General features: G+C 40.7%; 2 protein-coding genes across 2 annotated transcripts in view; one reads left to right on the forward strand and one right to left on the reverse strand.

The window, feature by feature from the left end:
* The window catches only part of LOC142345738 (tetraspanin-3-like), a 550,337-nt gene that overhangs the window by 287,423 nt on the left and 239,795 nt on the right, over positions 1-23,119 (reverse strand). The gene's annotated exons all lie outside the window — the stretch shown is intronic.
* Positions 1-23,119, forward strand: part of LOC142346187 (protein unc-80 homolog) — a 151,187-nt gene that overhangs the window by 35,301 nt on the left and 92,767 nt on the right. Inside the window, exons 19-25 of the mRNA XM_075398696.1 lie at positions 1,238-1,382; positions 2,051-2,220; positions 2,448-2,574; positions 3,436-3,657; positions 11,708-11,851; positions 12,828-13,054; positions 13,790-14,008. Coding sequence (XP_075254811.1) covers positions 1,238-1,382; positions 2,051-2,220; positions 2,448-2,574; positions 3,436-3,657; positions 11,708-11,851; positions 12,828-13,054; positions 13,790-14,008 — 1,254 coding nt within the window. The remainder of the gene's footprint in view (positions 1-1,237; positions 1,383-2,050; positions 2,221-2,447; positions 2,575-3,435; positions 3,658-11,707; positions 11,852-12,827; positions 13,055-13,789; positions 14,009-23,119) is intronic.

Below are 23,119 nucleotides of genomic sequence, written 5' to 3' on the forward strand. Positions count from 1 at the left end.
TTTTTTAAAGAGTGGCCGTCTGATTACTGTTACTATTCTTTGTCAATTAACATACTAAAGAGCAAAAATCTATTTTCCGTTTTTCACTAAAAACAACTTTCTCAACGATCAATTTCATCTAAGAGAATAATTCTCTCGATCAAAATGTTAGGCAATTATCACGTGCGGTTTTTTTGTTTCCTTTTTAGAGAAAGATTTTTGTTTTTTCTTTTTTTGATGTATAATGTTCTCTCAATTGCTTGGGCAGCTTGACATTTCCTCAAAAGAAATGGGATAATCTGGTAAAAACTAAGGGTAAAAACTATAAAGTCTCTTCGTTGCTCTTTTAGAGTTTTTGAAGTCTCTAATTCTACGCCTCACCGAAGCTGCGGGGAGGCAGATCTGCTCCATGGTGCAAAAAAACAGATTTAGTGAAATTGGTGTGATAAATCACACCCCAACCTCAACCCGCATAGTTAAAACCAAAAATAATCCCAGGCTTGTCGTTTGTGAGTTATTTTGTTTGACGGTATTTGGTTACGTTTTTTCTACGTACGACAAAAGCACCGTCGATTCGATTAGATTATCTGATTTGTGCAATAAGTATTTTTGGCTAAAATTTTTCACTTCAGTCACAGAATGAGATTCAGTTAAAACAGACTGCAGACTCTTCTCAAAAATTGTTAGTGTTCATTAGTGACTCAACCACGGGATGGTGAAAACGTGTTCATTTTTGTATGAGTGATTCAAAAATGTTTTCATCAAAACAAAAAACGATCAAAAAAGGACCATGTCAACCCCCTATCCTCGATTTGGCTGATCATCTACAAAAAAATTTGAGTGAGAGTTTTGAATTCTGCTAAGGCTCTACAATGCTACTATATCAGCAGAATTTACAAATTATTTTTTTAACATTTTGATTCTGACAAAAATTTTGAAGAAACAAATTTTAGTTGAAATACATTTTGAAGAATCTGAAAATTAGTAGCATGTTCGTACTAGCTTCAATCAAAAGCGATATATCTCGGCTCATAACTCACGATTCCAGTTTTTCCATTGTTTTTTTTTCAATTATGCTACAACTAAAGTGAAAAATCAGAAAAACATTTTTTGATGTTCACAATTTAGCGTTCTAAAAAAATGCCGGTAGTTTTTTTTGCAGCAACCCAGCTGACATCAGTGCTATATTTTTGTAGCGAGCCCAATCAGAACACATTATGCGAAAATCTCAATCGATGAGTTTGTTTTAATTGAATAGGCTCTGGCACACAAGTTGAACGAGCTAATCACAGCAGAGAGCGTGGCTGCCAAGAGCAGTGTGCTCCACCAACAGTATATACAGGATGACGCTATTAGACTCGATCTAAGAAGAGAAGACGACAACGAAAACTTCCTGCAAGACTGTGAGTCCACTTCTAATTCACGCACAATTAAATTGTTCCCGGAGAATCTGCCCTGGCCAAGATCGGATGTTAATCCTGCAAGATCTTGCGAGATTAGCATCCGAACCCGACTCGAGTGCCAGATATATCAGCCCATCTGACAGATTAACTGTGTTCAGAACTGTTTCATCTGTTATGGAAGTTTTCGGTTTTAATGTGAGTGCCATTTTCAGTGTGAGTAGGTGAAACTACTGTAAAATTGGGATTGTATTGGATTTGAACCTGTATTTCTTAAATTTTTAAAATGATTTTAAAAGATTTTGAAATCCTACCCAGACTGCTACACTGTAACAGCGACAGTGTTCAAGAAATCAAACTTAGATCTTATCACCAGTCATTTGCTTGTTTGTTGTTGCTCTGGGCTTCTCGCGAGCAAAGCTTAAAAGCTAAAAGTATTATTCCTTTTGATTTTCCCAATGCAAAGCTTGTATATTGAACAATTGAATTATCTATGTTCCGTTTCTCATTGAATTTTCTAACACGATCAACCAGGGACGAAGTCACAGACAACATGAAAGCAATGGATAAACGGATGTGGGTCACGTCTTTCACAGGGTTTCCAATGAGACTAGATCGTACTCTGCCCCCCCCCCCCAGAGGTCTTTCCATAACCATTTAGCTGTTTGCAGTGTTGCTGAATCCGAGTGGTGACGGGTGTCCTTATGCACTCAAGATGATGGCGTGTCTTTTGTTGACTGAGATCACGATATTCATGCGAGACGTGTACCCCAATCTTCCAAAAGGCAGAGCCCGGACAGGAGGCACCCGAAGTGGTGCGCACGGGGGAGGTATCAACCAGGTTAGGGCCATCCCCTGAGAATAATAAGATATGATTACAACTTTAAGAGAACGTTCAAACCAGAGCTTCCTACTTCACTGGAAAATGGAAAAGTAGGGTATACCTCTATTAGCAGTTTGAGTCTTTATAAATCCCGGTTGAGAAATCAAAAGGAGGAATCCTGCTATAGAATTAAAATACTCAATTGAAGGGGATTATTTATCTGATAACTCGTTCTTTGTGGACAGGCGAGAAGAGACACGGACTCTGACGTCACTCTCACAACTGGGGACAGGAGTGATGCTTTGAGAAGAGGATCTTCCAAAGATGACAGCAGCATGACCACTCTCGACTCTGCTGCACTCGGAGCACTCGGTTAGTTGCATCCGTCCCGCATCTTTTCCCACTTTGAAACTTTAATCAGTACCCCCCCCCCCCACCCCCACTTCCTGCCGATTCCGTTCATGACTACATTTCTGAAATACGTTTATCGTAAAGCATGATAGCATGCGTTGAAATATGACGTAGGATGGAGAAGCTGTACAATATATAAGCCCAATAAGCGGAGTGAAGGAAATCAGAATGGATCAATAGCCTTAACTTTTTTTAAAAGCTGAGTTGTTGAAATTTCATTGTTAATTCCTGTACGGGATCTATTATAAAAAATGATTATACTGCATAAAATATGAAGAGCTGGTGGGAGACTACAAACAAATTCATACAAATTATATGAGTCATAACTTGACTAATGTTGTCCATTAAATAGCGTATCGTAACTTATTGAAAAAAAGTTTTACAAAAATTTTCAAGAATTTTGCAAGGGTCTTTCTTAAATTTGAAAGATACTGCAATCCCGGTTTTAGACCTTGACATGTGACCTTTTTTAATGTTATATTTAGTTATTCAAAGGAAAGATGCAGTATGTTTGATTTATAATATTACAACATATAACTTTATCCTTGTGGTTATTCGAATTAACATATTTGAGATTTTAAAAAAAGACTCAAAAACCTCTATCATGACTTTTTGTAATTTTTTAAACAAAAATCTATTATAATTATCCTGGGGCGAGCTAATGGGGGTCCAGATGTTTAATTAAGTCGGGCTGAAGTCATTTTTAAGTCGAAGTCTTAACTTGGGATGTGATAAAATTGAAGGAATAAATGCAAGCTTATCACCTCAGCATAACTAAAGCTTTGAGGTATTTTTAAGTAAAAATTGTTTCCGTTTTTCTAGGCGAGAGGAAAATCAGTTTTGCGGTGGAGGACGAGGACACGAACAGTCTGAGCAGCCACAGTGTCATCAGTGGAAGTGAGTCACGTGGGGCGGGGGCAGGGGTAGGAGTGCCCTGCTCGGGTACAGGGCATCCAGGGCCATCAGGCACTCACCTCATGTCCACTGCCAGTGTCACAGGGGGCACAGGGGGTGGGGGTCCAAACGCCCCTTCTGATAGAACATGTAAAAAGAGCACACTTTAGGGTTTCCTGTAGCTGTAGTGATCGATTGTCATCACTTAGAATATACATCATAGCACTTCTTGTTTCACATAGGAGAATGCTCTTCCCGACTTTCACTTTAGAAAGTAAAAGGAAAACTATCGTCATTGTAGAAACCCAGGTTGAGGTGCAAGACGGAAGCGACCTCTGATCAGAGGCCATTTCAAGCGCACAAGCACATAGAAAATAGTCTGGAATTGGACTGGGCCAGGGTCGCACAAAAATCTGGACAATGGTCTGCCTTGGCTTTGATCTTTACTCATTTCAGTCTGGGAAGGTCTGATCAGAGGCAGCTTCCAGCGCGATTCGAGAGCACACGAAGTTTTGACCGCACAGCAGTCTGATCAGAGGTTTCTTCGGCTTGGGATGAAAGGCTTCAACGATATGGTCAAAAGACTTAAGATTACTTTGGTCTGGAACGGACTGATTAGAGGTCACTTCCGTCTGGTACCTCAACCTGGGAAGAAACATATTAGCAAATGTAGCAATATCGCGAGCTGTTAACTCTGATAAAACAGAAGTTCGGGCTCAATTCAACACTTTTTCGACTAAAAGAATACGTACAAAGCATAGCAACAACGTGTAAGCATTAAGACGTACAAAGCAACAAGTGATACTTAGACGGCAAGGTTTTTTCGATGCTCTTTTACTGGTTTTTTGTCTGATGTTATTGACGTCAAATCAGTTCGTATTCAATCGGCAATTGTCTAGAAAACCTAAAAACATTAAGCCGAAAACCAACTTAATCGATACATATAGTGGTTATATTTACTTAAAATTAGGTTAAATGAACTTTTTCGGAACTTTCTACGTATATTAGAACGTATTTAAATCTTATTTTAAAGTTTAGAAATACTCGATTCTGATTGGCTGATAATATCTTGCTTACTTATTTACTTCGTAACATCCTCCGGCCCGGAAGGAGATGTTGGGAAAACTGGTACAAGTTTTACAAGCGGACGGACGAGTGAACCGGTCGACGTACGTAAAACGGTGGAGCGCGCGACGCTATCGGAGCCGTAACGGAGTTCCACAATCCGAGCGGTTGGGTAGTAACCCCTAGGATTGGTTTCCTCAACTATCCAAACCAAGTCACCGGTCTTAAGGTGTTGCTCGGCAGGCGTCTGCCACTTAGAGCGTCGGTTCAGCGTCGGTACGTACTCTCTGATCCAACGGGACCAGATCGCATTAGCGTACGACTGCGCACGGGCGTAGCGTTTACGATGGTCAAGCTCATTATTGCCGACAACAGACGGAATACCGGTAGAGTATTCTCCTAAAAGAAAGTGGTTGGGCGTTAAAGCGTTCAAATCGCACGGATCGGCGCTTACGGGTGTTAAAGGACGCGAATTGAGAGCATTCTCCACGAGACAAAAGGTAGTATGCAGTACCTCATCCGTGAGGCGACGCGTGCCAAGAATCGTATACAACACGCGTTTGAAGCTGCGTACCAACCTCTCCCAGATACCACCTTGATGTGGTGCGCTGGGTGGATTGAATCTCCACTTTATACCTTTGTGAGCGAGCTCAGCTGCAATGTTGACAACGTTCCACTTTTCAATACTTTCTCGGAGTTCTTTCTCCGCTCCAATAAAGTTAGTGCCATTGTCTGACCAAATCATGGCAGGTGTACCCCTACGGGACACAAACCGCTCAACTCCCATAACGCAAGAACTGGTGTCCATGGATGTAACTATCTCGACATGGACAGCGCGAGTAGTGAGACAGGTGAAGAGGAAGCCCCACCTTTTCTCAGTGGTACGGCGGACGGTAACATAGAATGGCCCAAAGTAGTCAACGCCAGTGTTCGTGAAGGGAGGAGACTGGTAAGCAAGTCTCTCCTTAGGTAAGTCAGACATGATTGGTTGCATAGTTACAGCTTGGAATTCTCGGCATCTCAGGCAGTGTGCTTTGATGGAACGCAAGGATGATCTTAGTTTCAGTATTGTATAGTGTTCCTGCACAATTGATCTTAGGTATTCAACGCTCTGATAATAATGCTGTACGTGCGTGTGTTCAAGGAACAGTTTTACAAACGGATGACGTGCATCTAAGATGATTGGGTACTTTACGTTAAACCCAACTTCCATTAACCGCTTGATGCGGCCCGAGGAACGTATTAGCCCAATTGGACTAATAAACGGCGAATGTGGAGCAATTCGGCTACTCCGTTTAACGAATTTTTTGTCAAGAAGATCTTTTCTTTCGGCTTCAAAAGACTCTCCTTGCACCAAGTACTGTAGATGACGCTCGGCTTCGTCAAGCTCAGTAGTAGAATAAACTTAAGTCACACCCTAGAAAACTATAAGACCTAAACAACAAACCAGCATACTAGCATACTCAACATACTACAGCAAAAACCATAACATACTTCATCACATATGACATACTACATCGAAATTCGGACAAAAAGCGGAAGGAAACGAAAAGCGAAAATTTGGGAGAGCGACGTTCTTGAAAAACAAACGGAGCACGGAGAATTGAAAAGTTAAAGGACGAAAAGGACGCGGACGAAACGGCACAAAACCCAGCGACAAAAAAAAATTAGAGGAATTCGATAAATTTTTTGTAGACCGGAGGTTGTGAAAATATTCACAACTTTTTTTTGTGTAATGAGTTTCACTCAATTAACGAGCCTCCCGTACTGAAATTTATTTTCTCACGTGTACTAAGATTTGCCAAGTCTTGGCCAAGTCTGACAGATTTTAAATGTGTTATAGTCATAGCTCTGAATCAGTACTGATATCTAGACTTGGAATTAGACTTGCCCAGTACTGATATTGACTTGGCGTTCAGTACGGGCTTCTTGTTGGAGAAACTGATTTTTTGACAACCTTGTCAAAAATTTTATGCATTTGTCCAATTTTTTTTAAATTTTGGTCAATTTTTTGCAAATTCTTGATTACGGAACGGTAATCCAGTAAACTGGACGGTTTTAAACTCAAAAATACGGTTTATCAATATTCGGTATTGATTTTCTGAAGTTTTTAGAATTGCCTCAAAATTGACCAAAAATTTTCAAAAATGAACAATTTAGCATTATTTTCTATCAATTTTCTATATATTAGAGGTTATTTTTGGATATATGAACCGACTGTATCAATTTTTCGAATTTTTAGTAATTCTACCAAAAATTTTCAAAATTGATGTATTTTCGTCTCAAAAATTGTTTGTGGGGCCTCAATAGTGACTGGTAATCTAAAATTACTTGCCTTATAGCCTGTCTTATATTAGAGCAGTTGTTGATGACAGAAAATTTTCAAAATTTTGTTAGGGGTGGGTCTTTGCCGTCTAAGCTATGAAAAATAAATAAACCGCAGCCAAATATAAAAGTCTTTTGAAATAGTCGTCTTACAGTTTTCGACAGTCACTCTTGGAGTTGTTATTTGCCTTTGTTGAGCAAGCAGATCACATACCCATCTGGAGACCCATTTATTAGCATTTTTTGAGAGGTCAATTCAAAAATTGTGAACGGTTTTTTGAGCCACTTTAGAGCTGTCAGCGATTTCATCAATTCCGACAGGGGAATTCTTCAAAGTCTTTGTTGTTTGACTTCCAATTTCGCCATCAGAATCATGTCATCCATAATAATCCCATCTGAGGAATCCATCGTCATTCTGGAAGCCCAATGGGAAGCTCAATCCTCAAAGTCGTCAATCTTTCAGATTCAAACACCGATTTACGGCAGCAAATAAATAGCTAACGAAGCCAGCGAATCTGATAAATTGAGTGTAATTTAGTTCTTTCCGTTTAGTTCTTTGGAGATGGGTGTTTGTAAACCCGGAGCGGCACCAATGTTAACTCTGATAAAACAGAAGTTCGGGCTCAATTCAACACTTTTTCGACTAAAAGAATACGTACAAAGCATAGCAACAACGTGTAAGCATTAAGACGTACAAAGCAACAAGTGATATTTAGACGGCAAAGTTTTTTCGATGCTCTTTTACTGGTTTTTTGTCTGATGTTATTGACGTCAAATCAGTTCGTATTCAATCGTCAATTGCCTGAAAACCTTAAAATATTAAGCCGAAAACCAGCTTAATCGATACATATAGTGGTTATATTTACTTAAAATTAGGTTAAATGAACTTTTTCGGAACTTTCTACGTATATTAGAACGTATTTAAATCTTATTTTAAAGTTTAGAAATACTCGATTCTGATTGGCTGATAATATCTTGCTTACTTATTTACTTCGTAACACGAGCAAAAATTTTGATAATCTAACTCAAATGATTTTACCTGGCGGCTATGATAATCGACCTCTGCTCAGTGATCTGAAAAAATTGTTCTGTCACATATCTATAGTTAGAAAACAATCAGGCGATAAACATTTTTCCGTTCCAAGATCATAAAAGTTCATACGTGCTAGAAAGTCAGCTTATATGATCTCAAACAACAGAAATTAATTTAATACGATAAATTTCTGAGACAATAAGCCATTATTATTGAGTTTTGAATTACAATTTTGTGCTAGTGAATTAAGGTGATTTCAAGTTTGTTTCTCCGTTTTAACCCCAACGTTCCTTCAGAACTTTAAAATGTTGGGATTCTTTTAGATTTTTTCAAAACTTGGCCTTTTTCATATTTTGGTTTAATTTTTTGAGGCAAAAAACAATTTGTGTTACTTTATTGCAACTTTCTTTTCTAGTTTCTTGCAATATTGATACGGATATTGAATGTTAGAATTAACCGCAACATTATCTCTTCATGTACTTTGATGATTCGAGATCTGCTCACAAATGTTGAAAATTTTGTACAGCCTGGAGCATTTAAAGTTCGCGCGTGACCTCCAAGGAGTCAGCTCCAAGCATTAAAGGTAGCGAAAAAGCAAGTTGTTTTGAGCTTTGAAATTTCTTATTGAAAGCGAAGGGAGTTAATTAGAGGTATGATGATTAGTTTTGGAGAGAATTTTATAATCAGGTGCAGCAGTTTACTTCTGTTTTTTTTTCAAGTTATTTTAATATTTGTTTTCTAAACGAATAGAGAAGTTCATTAGAAACCAATTGGAGTCCATTTTCTATCCGGCTTTGTTCTTTCTAGTTCGCTTCACCTACCTTTCTTTTGTTTCTCCTGTTTTGCATTGTTCACATTTTATCTGGCTTCATTTCTGGCTCACCGGATTTTTCACTGAGAGAAATCTAGAATTATTTCCCAAAATTTTCACCACATAGTGAATAACTTCAAGATCATAAGAGTATAGTAAAAATTAAGGGGATGAACCGATTAAATCTGATGATTAAGTCATTGCAAATAATGCTGTTCGGTACCAGTGATATGCCCTAGTTGATTGAGGACGGTTTTCTTGCATCATTTTGCAAGATTTTTGGAAGATTCTTGCAAGATGTTGTAAGATAACCGTCCGAAATACAAGAGTCTTGTAAGATAACCGACCATACTACAAGACTTGATAACCGTCTTGCAAGAACCGCCGGAAACATGCTTTTAGCTGCTGCGTGGGCCTATTGGGACTGAACTCATAAGAGAATATGATCATTGAGTTAAACGGTGTTTAAAATTACACGTATTTCTATAACATTTTTCAACGTTTATCTCGCAAGATTCTTGTAAGATTCTTGCAAAATAAGCGTCAAGATCTTGCATCTTGCAAGACTAATGTTATTTGCAAAAACCTTGCAAGATCTTGCAAAATAATCATCCTTGCTCATCTAGGGTGCTTTATGCCCCGCATTTCTTCTGTAAAGCTATTGCGATTGAAGTTAATGTGGACTCCTAGACTGAAGTCGCATTGCTTTTCAGTGCTGAATCATACTAACCTATATTCTGTATTTTAAATGTCAAGTATCATGATCAAGTCAGAACAATGATCGGAAGTGTGTTGCCCAGTTAATATGGGGTTGTAAAGATTCAGCTCTGAAATGTCCTGGAACTAGGGTCTGGGCTGTTCTGACGCCATAAAATACTGCGTATCACTTAAAACTTAATAAGAAGTTATGCTATTTCAGATCTGATTACAGTGCTTTTTATCGTTCACTCTGTTACGATTTAAATGCTTATTTTGAGGAACATGATTGCCAGTATGGGTATTCGGTAGTTTTATGCAGTTCTTCCCACACAAATCTGGCTTTCTCAAAGCGCTAAAATAAAAAAAACCGTCTGTTTTCGAAAAATGAACAACAAAACAGTGTAGAGATGGAGAAAGTTTGTATGTCCACTCTAATTTCATTAAAAAATTAAGTCTGGCATTTATTTTTTTTAAAGTTGACGTCCCCATTAACCATTGAGATCCTATGATACAGTGGTGATTTGAAGAATTACTACTGAGTTATTGTGAGTCAGTACTGATTTACTGAGGAACCAGGGCCCGGGTAGCTCTAATTAGATATTTGAAACGCGTGGTCGTGAAGTGGTTCTTCATTTATCTATGATGAGTTTGGAACGTCAAACTGAACCAGTCAATATTTTCAATTGCTCTCAAACGAAGTTTGAAGCAATTATGCTAGTCCTGTTGGTCTTTTCTATGCGATTTTTAATCGATTCTTCGTCTGACCCTTTTGACTTTTCGTCCTTAAAAACGGGATAAACAGGTAGCAACCAGCGTGCATTACGTTTCATTAGAGAACCTTAGCCGCGTTTAGTAGTCTTTCAAGCGCTTAGAGTGATGAAGCTACCAGAAGGGCCATAGTTTAAGGGTAAAAGCTCATTCATTTTTTGGAGTTTTTGAGCCCAAAATGTTGCAATTTTTTGTGGTTTCTCGTCATTTTCGTTTTGATTTTTTTGTGCGACAAGTCTAAAATTGAGGCTGGTTGAAGCTGATAAAGGTCTTTTGCAAGACATAAGTACTTTTTATGACGTTTTTAAGAGCTATATATTTTGGTAATCCAAGCAAAAACACGCAAGTTTATAATAATTTCCAATTTATAATAATTTCCAATAATATTTTTTACAAACTTTTGAAAATTTTGGTCAATTTTAAGGTTTCTTCAACCTCAAGAGTCAAGGAACCTCCTCTAGGGTTTGATATCAAGTTACTGTATAGCTTCTAGTTGTAATGGATTGCCTTTCAAGATTTTAACATCACGAACTTCAGCATTTTTTAATGAAAAATTGCAACTTTGTTCAAGGTTTTTCAAACATTTTTGATCTTTTTTCGATATTTTTGGCATGAGGAGCCCAGCGCCAAGGTCTGATAATAAACTGTTGCATACGTTCTAGAATTAATGGAATACTTATTTATATTTTAATGAATCGAGTTTTAGCAATTTTTTGATAATTTTTTTTTTCAAATTTATGAAAATTTATTATCATGTTCCAAGTTTATGGATCTTTATGAACCACTGAAACCATTTAAGGCTTGAAATAGGAATACTAGATAGTCTCTTCAGACAGTGAAATAGTTCTGAAGATATTAATATCACAATTTGTAGTAAGATTTTTTAAAATTTGCGATTGTTTTCAAAATTTTTGATTAATTTTGTCCTCTTCTGAGTTTAACAATCATTACTGACCAATAAAACTTCAAAACTTTTAAAGTCTTGCTGATTGGTTACATGACAGAACTCCAGAGACAAAAAAATGGTTTTGAACATTTTTTTCACTGCGAAATGTGGATTTTTTCTTTTGAATTTTGAACTTTCACTTTTTTCCTATGATTTAATTACTAACAAGGCAAGAAAACTAGAAGTTGCAGTGTTGAATCTCGTCATGGCAAATATTCCTAGCTCTCCCTCCCTCTCTGTTGGTTGGGTTTTTTCCTTCTTTTTCTCCTTCGCGTTTTATCTTCGCACACTCTATCTCTCTCTCTCTCTCTCTCTCTCTCTCTCTCTCTCTTTCTCTCTTTCCTTAACTCTTTTGTTGATGCCGCAATTCAGCTGCTGTTATGTACCCTCAACTCACGCCCCTTCAATTAAGCTAAAGCTAGCCTCACTAAACCGTGGCTAGCTACTGACGAAGCCAACCGCTCGTCGGTCGTTTGAAAGCAATTCGCCCGACGTTAGTCTGTTATGTTTCTATATTTTGAAAAAAAAGGCTGAAGATTTATTGTTACTGTAGCGCATGGTGGAGGTTCCTCTTCACAAGTAACGTCAGTGTTGAGGTCTCGCAAGATCTCCTCTACCAATCGGAAGGGGCCAGCGGTCACAGATGGACCAAGACTCCTCAGGAGACATCAGGGAGGACAGGGCAGCTTCCGACATGGTAATTGTCTCATTCACTTTTTTGCTTTCATTTTAATATGAACCGTACTGTATAACTGTAATGCAACTGTATAACCGTGCTGTATAACTTTTATATAACTACTGCGCATAACTTAAAGGAAATCCGAGGCTGAAGTAGGCGAGCCTAACTATAGCTCTGATCAGAAGGACTTGGATCGAGCACGTGGGGTACCAAACCCACCAAAGTTCGCGCACTAAGGTGCCAGACAATTTTTTGCATTAAGTTGGTCTGCGCACTGGTGTTACAGACCCAAGTCGGCCTGATCAGATCTGGTTTGGATCACACACGTAAACCTGGGCTACCCAGGTTTTCAAACCATGGTACACTTTGAAAGACCGCACAACTCAAATTTAATTAATCAACTCTCAACTTAATCATCTCTTTCTGTAACAACGTTTGAAAAATTTACCAATGAAATAACTTAAGTGAGCGCGCCCGATGAATGCGAGGAAAATCTTGGAGCGGTGGCAGAATTAAGCTTTGGGTGTCGCCATGGAGAACATGTCAAACCTCGAGTCGGAGCTTTGTTGTTGTATAATTTCGAGAGCGCGACAACAATCCGTTTGGTAATATCTTAGTCCACTCTCGTTGTCAGTAAAACAGTTTCGTAAATGCCACCCCACTGCAATTGATCGAGTATCTTTTTTCCGCTACTCTTTTCTTGTCACTCTTCAAAGAGCAACAGTGGTGGAAAAAATAGTCTAATTCAAAAGCAGAGTTTCGCCGCTGTTACATATTTTTGGGCTTGCATCTGACGCTAACAAGTTATTTCATCGCTGAGTTATACAACTCATATCGCAATGATACTGGTATCAATTTCTATAATGACATGTAACATTAAAGCTGTTTTCATTCGACGTTTGAAAGCCCCATTTTAATCGAAATTTCAGTTTGCACAGTTCTATCACCATTTTTTCTCGTGATAACCTGCTACTTCCAGTTTTGCCCTATTTAGCTCGTCGACGTTCCGGTTCCATCTACCAGACGAACTTGATGGGCGGGGGTGCACCTGGCGCTGGGGGAGGGGGTTCTTCACACCACGGCGCACACAGGGGCAGTCGCAGTTCCGCTGGGGGAGGGGAGGAGGGAGACGGGGACTCCACTAGCCAAATATCCTCAGAGGAATGCAAGGATAACGGGGAACTGGATTACGACTTCTCCAAAACTGTGCCGTGGGTCGGGGTACGTCGTTTGTTCTCATACTGGGCTACTAGGAATAAAAATCTACTTTTCAAGTTTATTTTTCATTGAACTTCAATCGTTAATGCTATTCGTTGGTAACGAGCTAGAAATCCAAAATTCATCAGCCATTTTCCGCCAATGTCGTTTTTCATTTCCATTTTCAATTCCATTAAAGTTGACATCAATGAGTATGAACAAACTAAAATCTATTTTGTTTGGCAATGAATTTGATACAAACGTTTTACTCAAAATTTTAATAGTTTCATTGAGAAAAATTTTCTAGCTGAATGATTAATTTTTTTTTCCATTTCTTCTGCTAAATAAGGCTCTCTAAGGCCTTCGAGGTCGTCTGTTTATGTGTTCCAGTAACTCATGAAGCTGACAATTGCGCTAATCTCATATTTCAATTGGGTCTAGGAAAAACGCCTCACGGAAATAAACCCCCACTGAAGTAAGACCCCAATTTAAATTTGAATTTTGGCCATGACAATTTGTTGGAATGTGATAGTTTCATATCAAATACTATGCACCGCAAATAAGGAATGACCGCGGCTCGCAACGCATCGCCAAATGCGCTAAACGCGGAGCTTTTCAACAGACAAATTGGGCATTAATTTCGGTGGAGGTATTTATCTCTGCGGTTTTTCCCCATTATTTAAAACAAGGTAAGAGTTTCTTTTCCGTGAGGTTTTTCTCCCAAACATATTTCAAATTAATATTCTATTTTGGTTTCAGGTGATAGTGAAGTTGATCAACGGGTGCAACTTCGAATGCAACCATCAGGCATTCTGTCACCTGAACTGCTACCAGAGGAGAGGTCGCAGTTGCCAGAGACTGATCGATGCACTGCGCAGGGTGTACGGGGAGCCAACCAGCGTCAACTTAGAGACTCTCTTCTCCAGGATGATGTCTTTGAACAGTTCCGCTGGGATGTCCGAGAGGTCCGCTAAGGATGTAAGTCTGTTTCGGTTCTTGCAAGAGACTTTACCAAGGAGGAAGGATTTCGGCAAAGCTAGCTCGAATCTTTTTTCAATAGATAACATGCCACTATATTGCTTGCTGTAATATTAATAATGAAATAATGAACAGAATGATTTCTGAGGCTATTCTGTCGTCTGTGTATTACACCTCTGTGCCATAGTTGGACAAAAACAGGTATGTTACAGTTGTTGTACAGTTTAAAAATGTGCAGTTTATTGAGTAGAGACGATATGTAAAAGACGACAAGGAACAAAAGTTTTTTTCCGTTTATAAGCTGGCAGCAGAGCTTGAATATAGTTTTTAATTAATATATATTTCTTTTTATCTCAATTAACTGCTGGTAACATAAATAGTGTTCAATGAAAAAAAAGCTCACAAGAGGTTCTGATTTTGAGGCAATTTGATCGGTGTTCCAATTGAGTGTTGGGTTAGCAGTGATTCAGTTAAACTTGTCGCCGAAAATGAAGTTAACTGATAATTTTGTATCAATTGTGTACATTTTAGATCTTGCTTCTTTCCTGAGATCCAAGGTCAAAATTAGTGCATTCCGAAACACAAAATATGAAGAAAACTGTTCAAAAGGTAATTTGCCTTGGTCATTTGGAAATACTCGTTGCCTTGTGTCTTGGTTTTTGCGCCTTGATTTACCTTTGTTCCCAAAATAAACATTAACAAGATTCTAAAAAGGCAATTTTTTTCTTTGGATGCTTTTTCTTATTACTTTTAAGATGACCGTGACATTTTTCGATCTTTCTCACGCATTATATATTTTGTAGAGCATTTTTGTTGAATTCCGGTTGAAGATTCTTTGATTTATTACAAGGATCATATATGATTTCATAATCTTCAAACTTGACGTAACATTAGTACTATTATAGTAGGAAACCAAATAAATCATGTATGATCATTGTAAAGGTGATAATACCACTTTTTCGTTGAAGATTCAATTCATTCCAATCGATATTTAAAGCATCGTGTTCTGCAACAATTCAACGTAGAAGCTATAAAACGTACATAGCAACAAGTGTTTTTTAGACGGCAAAGTCTTTTTCCTCATTTAACTGCTATCAGTCTATTTTTGATACTTGAGATCAAAGCTGGTCACCATTCTATTCGAAACCGTGCAAAAAACCGAAAATTATTAGGTTCAAACGAGCCTTACTTGATAGGTTTATTTATTAGGTTTAACGAAATTATGTTATTTGCACTTTTTCCGAGCATTGTACGTAAATTGGAACAATTTCTATGCGTATTTAAATAATCGATTCCGATTGGCTAAGAAAATTGACGCATTTTGATATTTTACTCGCCTTACTCAGTAACATCCTCCGGCCCAGAAGAAGATGTTGGGAGAATCGGTAGTAATTTTACAAACGGGCGAACGAGCGATCCGGAGGACGTGCGCAATACGGCGGAGCGTGCGACGCTGTCTGAACCGTAACGGAGTTCTGTGATCCGAGCAGTAGGGTAATATCCCCTAGGATTGGTCTCTTCAACTACCCAAACTAAGTCACCAGTCTTTAGGTGTTGCTCGGCAGGCGTTTGCCACTTTGAACGTCGGTTCAGTGTCGGGACGTACTCTTTGACCCAACGAGACCAAATGGCGTTAGCGTCAGATTGCGCGCGGGCTTAACGCTTACGGTGATCAAATTCATCTACGCCAATGAATGAAGGGAGACTACGTGCTTGTTTTCCGAGAAGAAAATGATTAGGTGTTAATGCGCCTAAGTCGGACGGGTCAGCGCTTACGGGCGTTAACAGACGTGAATTAAGTGTATGTTCGACCAGACAAAAAGTGGTACTTAAAACCTCATCTGTGAGGCGACGTGTTCCAAGGATTGTGTAAAATACCCGCTTGAAACTACGTACTGGCCTCTTCCAGATGCCACCTTGGTGTGGCGCACTGGGTGGGTTGAACCTCCACTTGATGTCTTTGTGGGCAAGTTCCACGGCGATGTTGATGGTGTTCCACTTTTCGATGTTCTCGCGCAGTTCTTTTTCCGCGCCAACAAAGTTAGTATCATTATCAGACCAAATAATAGCCGGTGTACCTCGACGGGAGACGAACAGCTCCACTCCCATTACACACGAACTGGCGTCCATGGATGGAACGATTTCAACATGAACGGCACGAGTAGTTAAGCATCTGAAGAGTTAACCCCACCTCTTCTCGGTAGTCCTACGTACAGTAACGTAAAACGGGCCGAAGTAGTCGACCCTGGTGTTCGTGAAGGGGGGAGACCGGTATGCGAGTCTTTCTACTGGGAGGTCAGCCATAATTGGTCTGATAGTGGCAGCTGGGAACTTTCTTCACGTGACGCAGTTGTAATTAATTGAACGCAGTGAGGATCGTAATTTGAGTATGCTATAACATTTTTGTACTTTAGCCCGCAGGTAGTCGATACCTTTATGATGATGTTTAACGTGGTTGTACCTAAAGAAACACCTTACGAATGCATGACGTGCGTCGAGAACGATTGGATGTTTTACATCAAAGTCAACTTCGACCAACGGTTTGATGCGGCCGGCCGATTGGATTAGACGATTTGGCCCAATAAAGGGAGAAAACTGGACAATGTGGCTACTCCGTTTAACGAGTTTGTTTTCGCGGAGATCTTTTCTCTCTGCATTGAATTAGGCGGCTCTTTAGTTGACTTGGTTACGGATGCGGCCAATGATGTATTGGTTTCGTCAATTTCCTTTGTTACTCTACCAAGTTAGATGTTGTTAACTACTTCAGTGCTTGGTTCGAACGGCAATTGCTTGGTTCTTAGGAAGTCTGGACCTCTCACCCAGCTACTTGATTGCAAAACCCCAGCGGACAAACCTCGAGTGCCGGCATCTGCCGGATTATCGCTTGAGGCAACGTGGTTCCATTAGTGAGTTCCACTAGTGTGTTCTAAGATCTCGCAGACACGGTTTGCAATAAATATTGGGTGCTTGGTTGCAGAGTTAAGCCATTGCAAGACAGTAGTGCTGTCGGTCCAAATGGAACCCTGTTGACTTTCGCTGTGAGAGCTCGACAGATATCTTGTTTAAATTGAGCGGACAGTAGCACTGCCTGTAATTCCAGCTCTGAAACAGTCATGACCTTCATAGGTGCTACCCGAGCTTTATCCAGGACAAACGCAATCTCCGTTTGGGGCCCACTCGAAGTAGTTACTCGAGCTCGGAGAAATGCAACGGCACTGAAAACTTCTTTTGAACTATCGCCAAACATGTGTAGTTCCAGATGTTCAAATTTTCCGGAAAAGTAGCTCCTTGGTATAGTGACTGCGGCAAGCTTGGGTAGTTCTACACTCAATTCGAGGAACCTTCCAAAAGTGTCTTTTGGCAATTTTTCGTCCCAGTGCTGTTCGCTGATACGCCAGATGTCCTTTAGTAATAATCAGGCACCAACGGTAAATGATGCCACTAAGACGATGGGATCAAATACCTTGGACAAAAGGCTCCATACCAAGCGTTGTGTCAAAGACTTAGTTACTGTACTGGAGGTAACCCGACTCACAACTAGAGTATCATTGTTGTGATCCCATTTCAACCCAAGCACGTGCGAAGATTCCTCCTTAGATGAGGCAATTACTTTTGGTTCGGTGGACTGAGGTGACCCATCAATTCGGTCAGCTAGATTTGGTACATTGCTTACAAACTTAGTAAGCTTGAACCCACCGAAATTGAGAAGATGCACCAACTCATTCAATCTTTTGAGAGTCTTCTCAGGTGACTCAAACGAATCCAAGTAATCGTCCATGTAGAAGTTTTCTGGGACGGCTTTGGTTGCTTCCGGATACTGACTGACATTGTCTCGGGCCGTGCGTTGCAATCCATAGTTAGCGCATGTGGGCGAGTCTTTAGCCCCAAATATATGGCGCGTGCATTGATACACTAAAACATTTGTTGTGGGGTCCTCCCGCCACAAAAAACGCAATGATGGCTGGTCACAGTCAGGGACACCAACTTGGAGGAACATACCCTCGATTTCTGTGGACACGCCGAATTGATGTTGACGGAACCTAAGTAGTACATGAATTAGTTTCTGGAGCAGGTCGGGGCCAGTGAGAAAAGATTTTTTCAAAGAAGTACCGAACTTTGCTGCACCATTTGATACCCTACGCACTTTCCCCGGTTTGTTCGGAATGATTACGGGATAATGTGGTAGGTACCACTCTTTATCCGACCGCTGCTCGACCTTGTGAGCGTCAGGGACTGTAATCAGATAACTTTTTTCCAAGTCTTCACGGATGGTATTAGCATAATTTTTCTTCAATGTTGTGTCTCTCGAAAGCCGCCTTTCGAGAGACTTGAGCTGTACCAGTGATGAAAAATAGTTATTCGGGAGCTGGATGTTGTCATCAGCCCAAAACATACCGGCATCGTATCTTTGGCGTTATGAAAATTTGTTGTTTCAAGTATTTCCTGCGCGCGTGCATCCGCTGCGGATCGTGGGTCTACCTGTTTGAACGCGCCATACAATTCCATGTCATTCCAAGACTTAAATTGACAAGCTGATTCATAATCTTGTTCGACATTGGCTTTGAAACACGTTGAGACTAAACTTGAGCTTGATCGAAGTGGGCCGCTTAAAACCCAACCTATGGGCAAGCGAACAGCGAAGGGTGAGCATTTTTCGTCGGTTGAAAAATAATCTAACGGGCGGATGGCATGGTAGACATCCTGTCCAAGTATCATCTCAATTTCTCCATAGCTATATCTTACTGGATTTAGGACTGCCAGATGTTGGTAAGTTTCTTGCATGGACTTAACGTCAATGATGTCAGAACCACGTTTAATGTTTCCCTCACGTAGGGACGTACAGTAAATGCTTCGAAATCTTGATCTTCATGATGTCACGGTCAATTGAACCACCTTTGTGTCGATGATTTCTTCTGTGTTTATACCCTTGACGGTAAATTCTAATGCGGTACCTTGCAAACCGAGTCTAGCTGCGAGACTATCGGACACCCAAGAGTAAATGCAAGCGGTATCGCATAAAACCAACGCCGTAGTACTAGTGCCAGAAGAATTAGCAAGTTTCAGTTCCGTGACCTGAAGGAAGCCTTTAACATCCGTCACGGAAGACAAAGTGGTTGTTTTGCTTGGTTGCTGTTGACCCGTAGATGGCTTACTTGTACCTGCGTTCGACTTCGAAGTATCGATGTTCTTGTTTGTTGAGGGTTTAGCTGGAAAAACCCTTTCAGCTCCATGAAGTAAGGTGTTATGGGAGCTGTTGCAACCATCTTTCTTACACTTACGGGGACTTGGGCATTGCCTAAACATGTGCTTATCACGCAAACAAGAGAAACAGAGCTTTGCTTCAGCCACGACCTTGCCTCTCTGCGTGGTGGTTTTTTCCTTAAAGACACGGCATTCCCACAGCCGGTGGCTGCCTTTACATACAATGCAATTAGAGATTGATGTTGACGGAGAACTTCGTTGCGGCTTAAGGTTACTATTGTGTTGCGCATTTGCAGCAAATGCCTTCGAAGCAACTTTTGATCTTATTACTGAGTTGTTGGTATCCTCAGTCCTTGCTTTAAATGCGGTATTCTTCACTAAATCGTGCGCTTTGGCCTTCTCCTTTAACCAGTCGTTGAAATCCAGAAGAGTAGGTTTCACCCAATGCTTTTTGACATTGAAAAATGACCACGATTCCGTCATATTGGGTGGAAGCTTCTGTGTTCTGACGCGCAGCACTCTTTAAATCTGAATCGTATGAGAGCGATTTAAATACCCCGACGAGACATGAAATGAACCATGACATGAATAGTTGGTGATGTTGTCGCTATTCTGCATCTTCAATGAAGGAAAGCTGCTGAGTTTGTCCAAATGGGCACTTACGACCACCTGTGATTGGCCAAATTTACGTTCTAAGGTCCTCAATTCGTCTTTGTACATTGCGCCGCTGTAAGCGAACTCAGCTATTGCTGTTTTAGTTTTACCAGTTGCGAGCGTCTTAAGGTACGTCAATTTCACATCATCAGTTAGGGACTGAGAGTCAATGGCGCTTTTAAATTGACCATACCATTCGTGCCACTGTAGGGGATCCCCATTGTATTGGGACTTCCATTCGGGTAGCGGGTCATTCCTCTTGCTAGTCAAGGCGTTAGTGAATGCCTTAATCAAGCTTGCATTTTCAGATGCTGGCGCTGCAGGCGTGGGATGCGGTGGGCCACCCCATCACAATGGTATCGGAGCAGTATGCCCGTATGTTGGATGTGTAACTGGCGTGACAAAAGGTGGCGCGATGTTAGTAGTTGTACTAAAGGGGTTAACAGGGAAGCTACCGTGTGCTGCGTGGTTGCTATTAGGATTCTGTTGTGCATTGAATTGCAAGATGCTGATGGCGAGGTTAGCTGTGCTAGCGGGTAGATTCGGTTGAATGTTGTTGAAGACGGTTGCATTATTGTTCGCCTGGTTTACGTTTGGGGGAGTATTCAGAGGAAAACGCCACAAATTTAAATCGGGGATAGGGTTGAGGGGACGTTTCGGTGCGGTAGGACACGGTACCTGGCGGGTTTGAGGTGAATGGACAATGTTTTGTTGTGAAATGTTGGGGACGGGTAAGTATGTTGCTTTGCTCGCTGGAATGGGCGACGGAATCACGGGAGGCTGAGGATTAAATAATTGTTGAGGCGGGATTACGGGTGGCGGGCTCACGAGTGGGTTTAGAGGTGGAGGGACATTATGCGGGGAATGGGCAATAGGGGCTTGTGTTTGATGTGGAATGTTTCTTTGAGTTGGATTCTGTTGTTGTGAAACATGATGCATCGACATATGAAATTGACCAGGCACACTTGAGCTTTTCGAACCCAAGAACTGATTTACCTGTGGGTTTGTTCAAAAATCAGGTACAAAATTGGAGTTCGCTGGTGCCATAACGGGTGTCGGCGGCCGGGGAGGTTGCATAGGTGGCTGAAGTGGTGGAAGTCCGACATTTTGTACATCGACTGGTACTTGGTTCACTGGGTTCACATTACCACTTCCTGAGGGACTGTGTGCCTGCTCGACCCTTTGCTCAATGAGTGATTGCTGCTGTTGAGCCTGGAGATATTCTCGATACAACGCTTCTTGCTGGGCAACAGAAATTGCAACTCCTAGCCGTGTGTATTGAGAGAACATTTCAAGATGATTTAAGTTATCAGCAATATTACTTGTGTTTAATGGAGGGTTACTAGGGGCAGTATCTTGAACAGGAGTGTCAGCGGTTGCTGAACCAGGACGAGAAAAATTTAACTCACTTGCAGCAGTCAATGAATTACCTGCTGGAAAATAATCCACCCAATCCTGAACAACTCTCTGACTTCTATCTGATCACCTATCCTTAAGCAAATTCAGTTCATTTGAGTGGTGACTAAACCATGAATGATTATCCATTAATTCAGCCTCATCTAATTTAGCTGCGGCAACACTCTGGTGGTGGTCTTCATCCAATTCTTGAAGTGCCATCTGCTCCATTTGTATTTCAAGCTCCTTTTTTCTCATGGCAATTTCGTGTTTTTGTCTAGCGAGGCGCATGGCAGCTTATTCTTGCTTCTCGGCCTCTTCGCGTTTAAGTTTTGCCATGAGAAAGTCATGTTTACGCTGGCTAGACATTCATGATGTTGTTCGGCGTGAATTTCTCCTAGACTGGCCTTGAGGATTAACACCCTCACATACGGTGTCTCGGTCATCAACTGTGTCAACATATTTTCTATCCGCGAGCAAGAATTGATCATTATTCTTAGTTACATCATCCAACCATTGCTCAAGTACAAGGTAAATTAAATCTGGGTTCTCCGCTTTACTGGTCAAATCAAATAGTTCTTCATTCTTCTGTACCATTTTACTGAAAACATCCTTTAACTTAGAAACCAAGCGATTAACTTTAACCCTCCTGCCTTGAAGATCTATGGCATCTGTGATGTCCTTATGGATGTTACATAACTCAGATTCCAGATTAGATCTTGCATTAAAGACCTTTTTCAATTTGTCTTGCTGTTCGGCCATGATATTGAAATGGCTTATTTATCAATGTAGAGTAACTTTCAAACGAACACGTGGAAGGTGGGTTATACCGAACCCAAATGACGACGACTTGATAATGAAGACGCCGAAGAGCAGGAAAGAAGTAACCGAGTAAAGATATGTTCGGCGAAAGTAAGTAGCAAAGAGAAGAGGGCGTCTAACGTGCTTCTAAGCAACGTGAGTCTAAACAGGGAGACAGGCAACCGACACAAGAGGACCGGGCTGACGAAGCACAACGAAACAGGAAACGAAGCGGACGGGGCGGAAAGGACGGGCGAACGGCGCGCAACCCAACAGGAAACGGAACGGAACTGGCGAAAACGCAGGTAGGAAAGGGTCGACGCGAGGGACGGGACGGAAACGCTGAACGAGCGAAGCGTGAAGAAACGGGAAACGTGACGGACGGAACGGAAATGTAAGGCGACGGGCTGACGACGCGACTGGTAAACGGATGGTTAGAACGGAAGCATTTACCGAGTAGCGCGCAACGAAACGGAAAGACGGGAAGGAACGGGCGGGAGACGATTAAGCAGCGAGCGAGAAGGTCGGGAAGTGCAATGCTAGCAGACCACAGCAACAACTCAACCAAACAAACTAGCCGTAACTCCAGAACAAACTTAAGTCACACCCTAGGAAGGAGGAGAGATGCTACTGCAAGACAAACTAGCATAAGTCTTTATGGGGCTCAATATACAAATCGGTAAAACAGTAGTATAATAAATGGATGAAAAGAGCAAGAAATTTACTAGCCGTAACTCCAGAATAAACTTAAGTCAGACCATAGCAATATTTAAACCTAAACAACCGATAAGCACACAAACAGTATCAATCAAACTACAGCAAAAGTTAAATAATATGCAGCGTTTTTGTAGTCTATGAAAGCTGGAAAAGTGAAAAAACAATCTAACCGTAACTCCAGAATAAACTTAAGTCACACCCTAGAAAGCAATAAGACCAAAGCAACCAAACAGCATAATAGCTTAATCAACATACTGCACCAAAATACAACATACTTCGTCTTATATGACAACATACTACATCGAAATCCGGACAAGTAGACAGAGAAAACGAAAAGCAATG

This window comes from Convolutriloba macropyga, chromosome 9, assembly GCF_964194025.1.
Source record: "Convolutriloba macropyga chromosome 9, txConMacr16.3, whole genome shotgun sequence".
Lineage (NCBI taxonomy): Eukaryota > Metazoa > Xenacoelomorpha > Acoela > Convolutidae > Convolutriloba > Convolutriloba macropyga.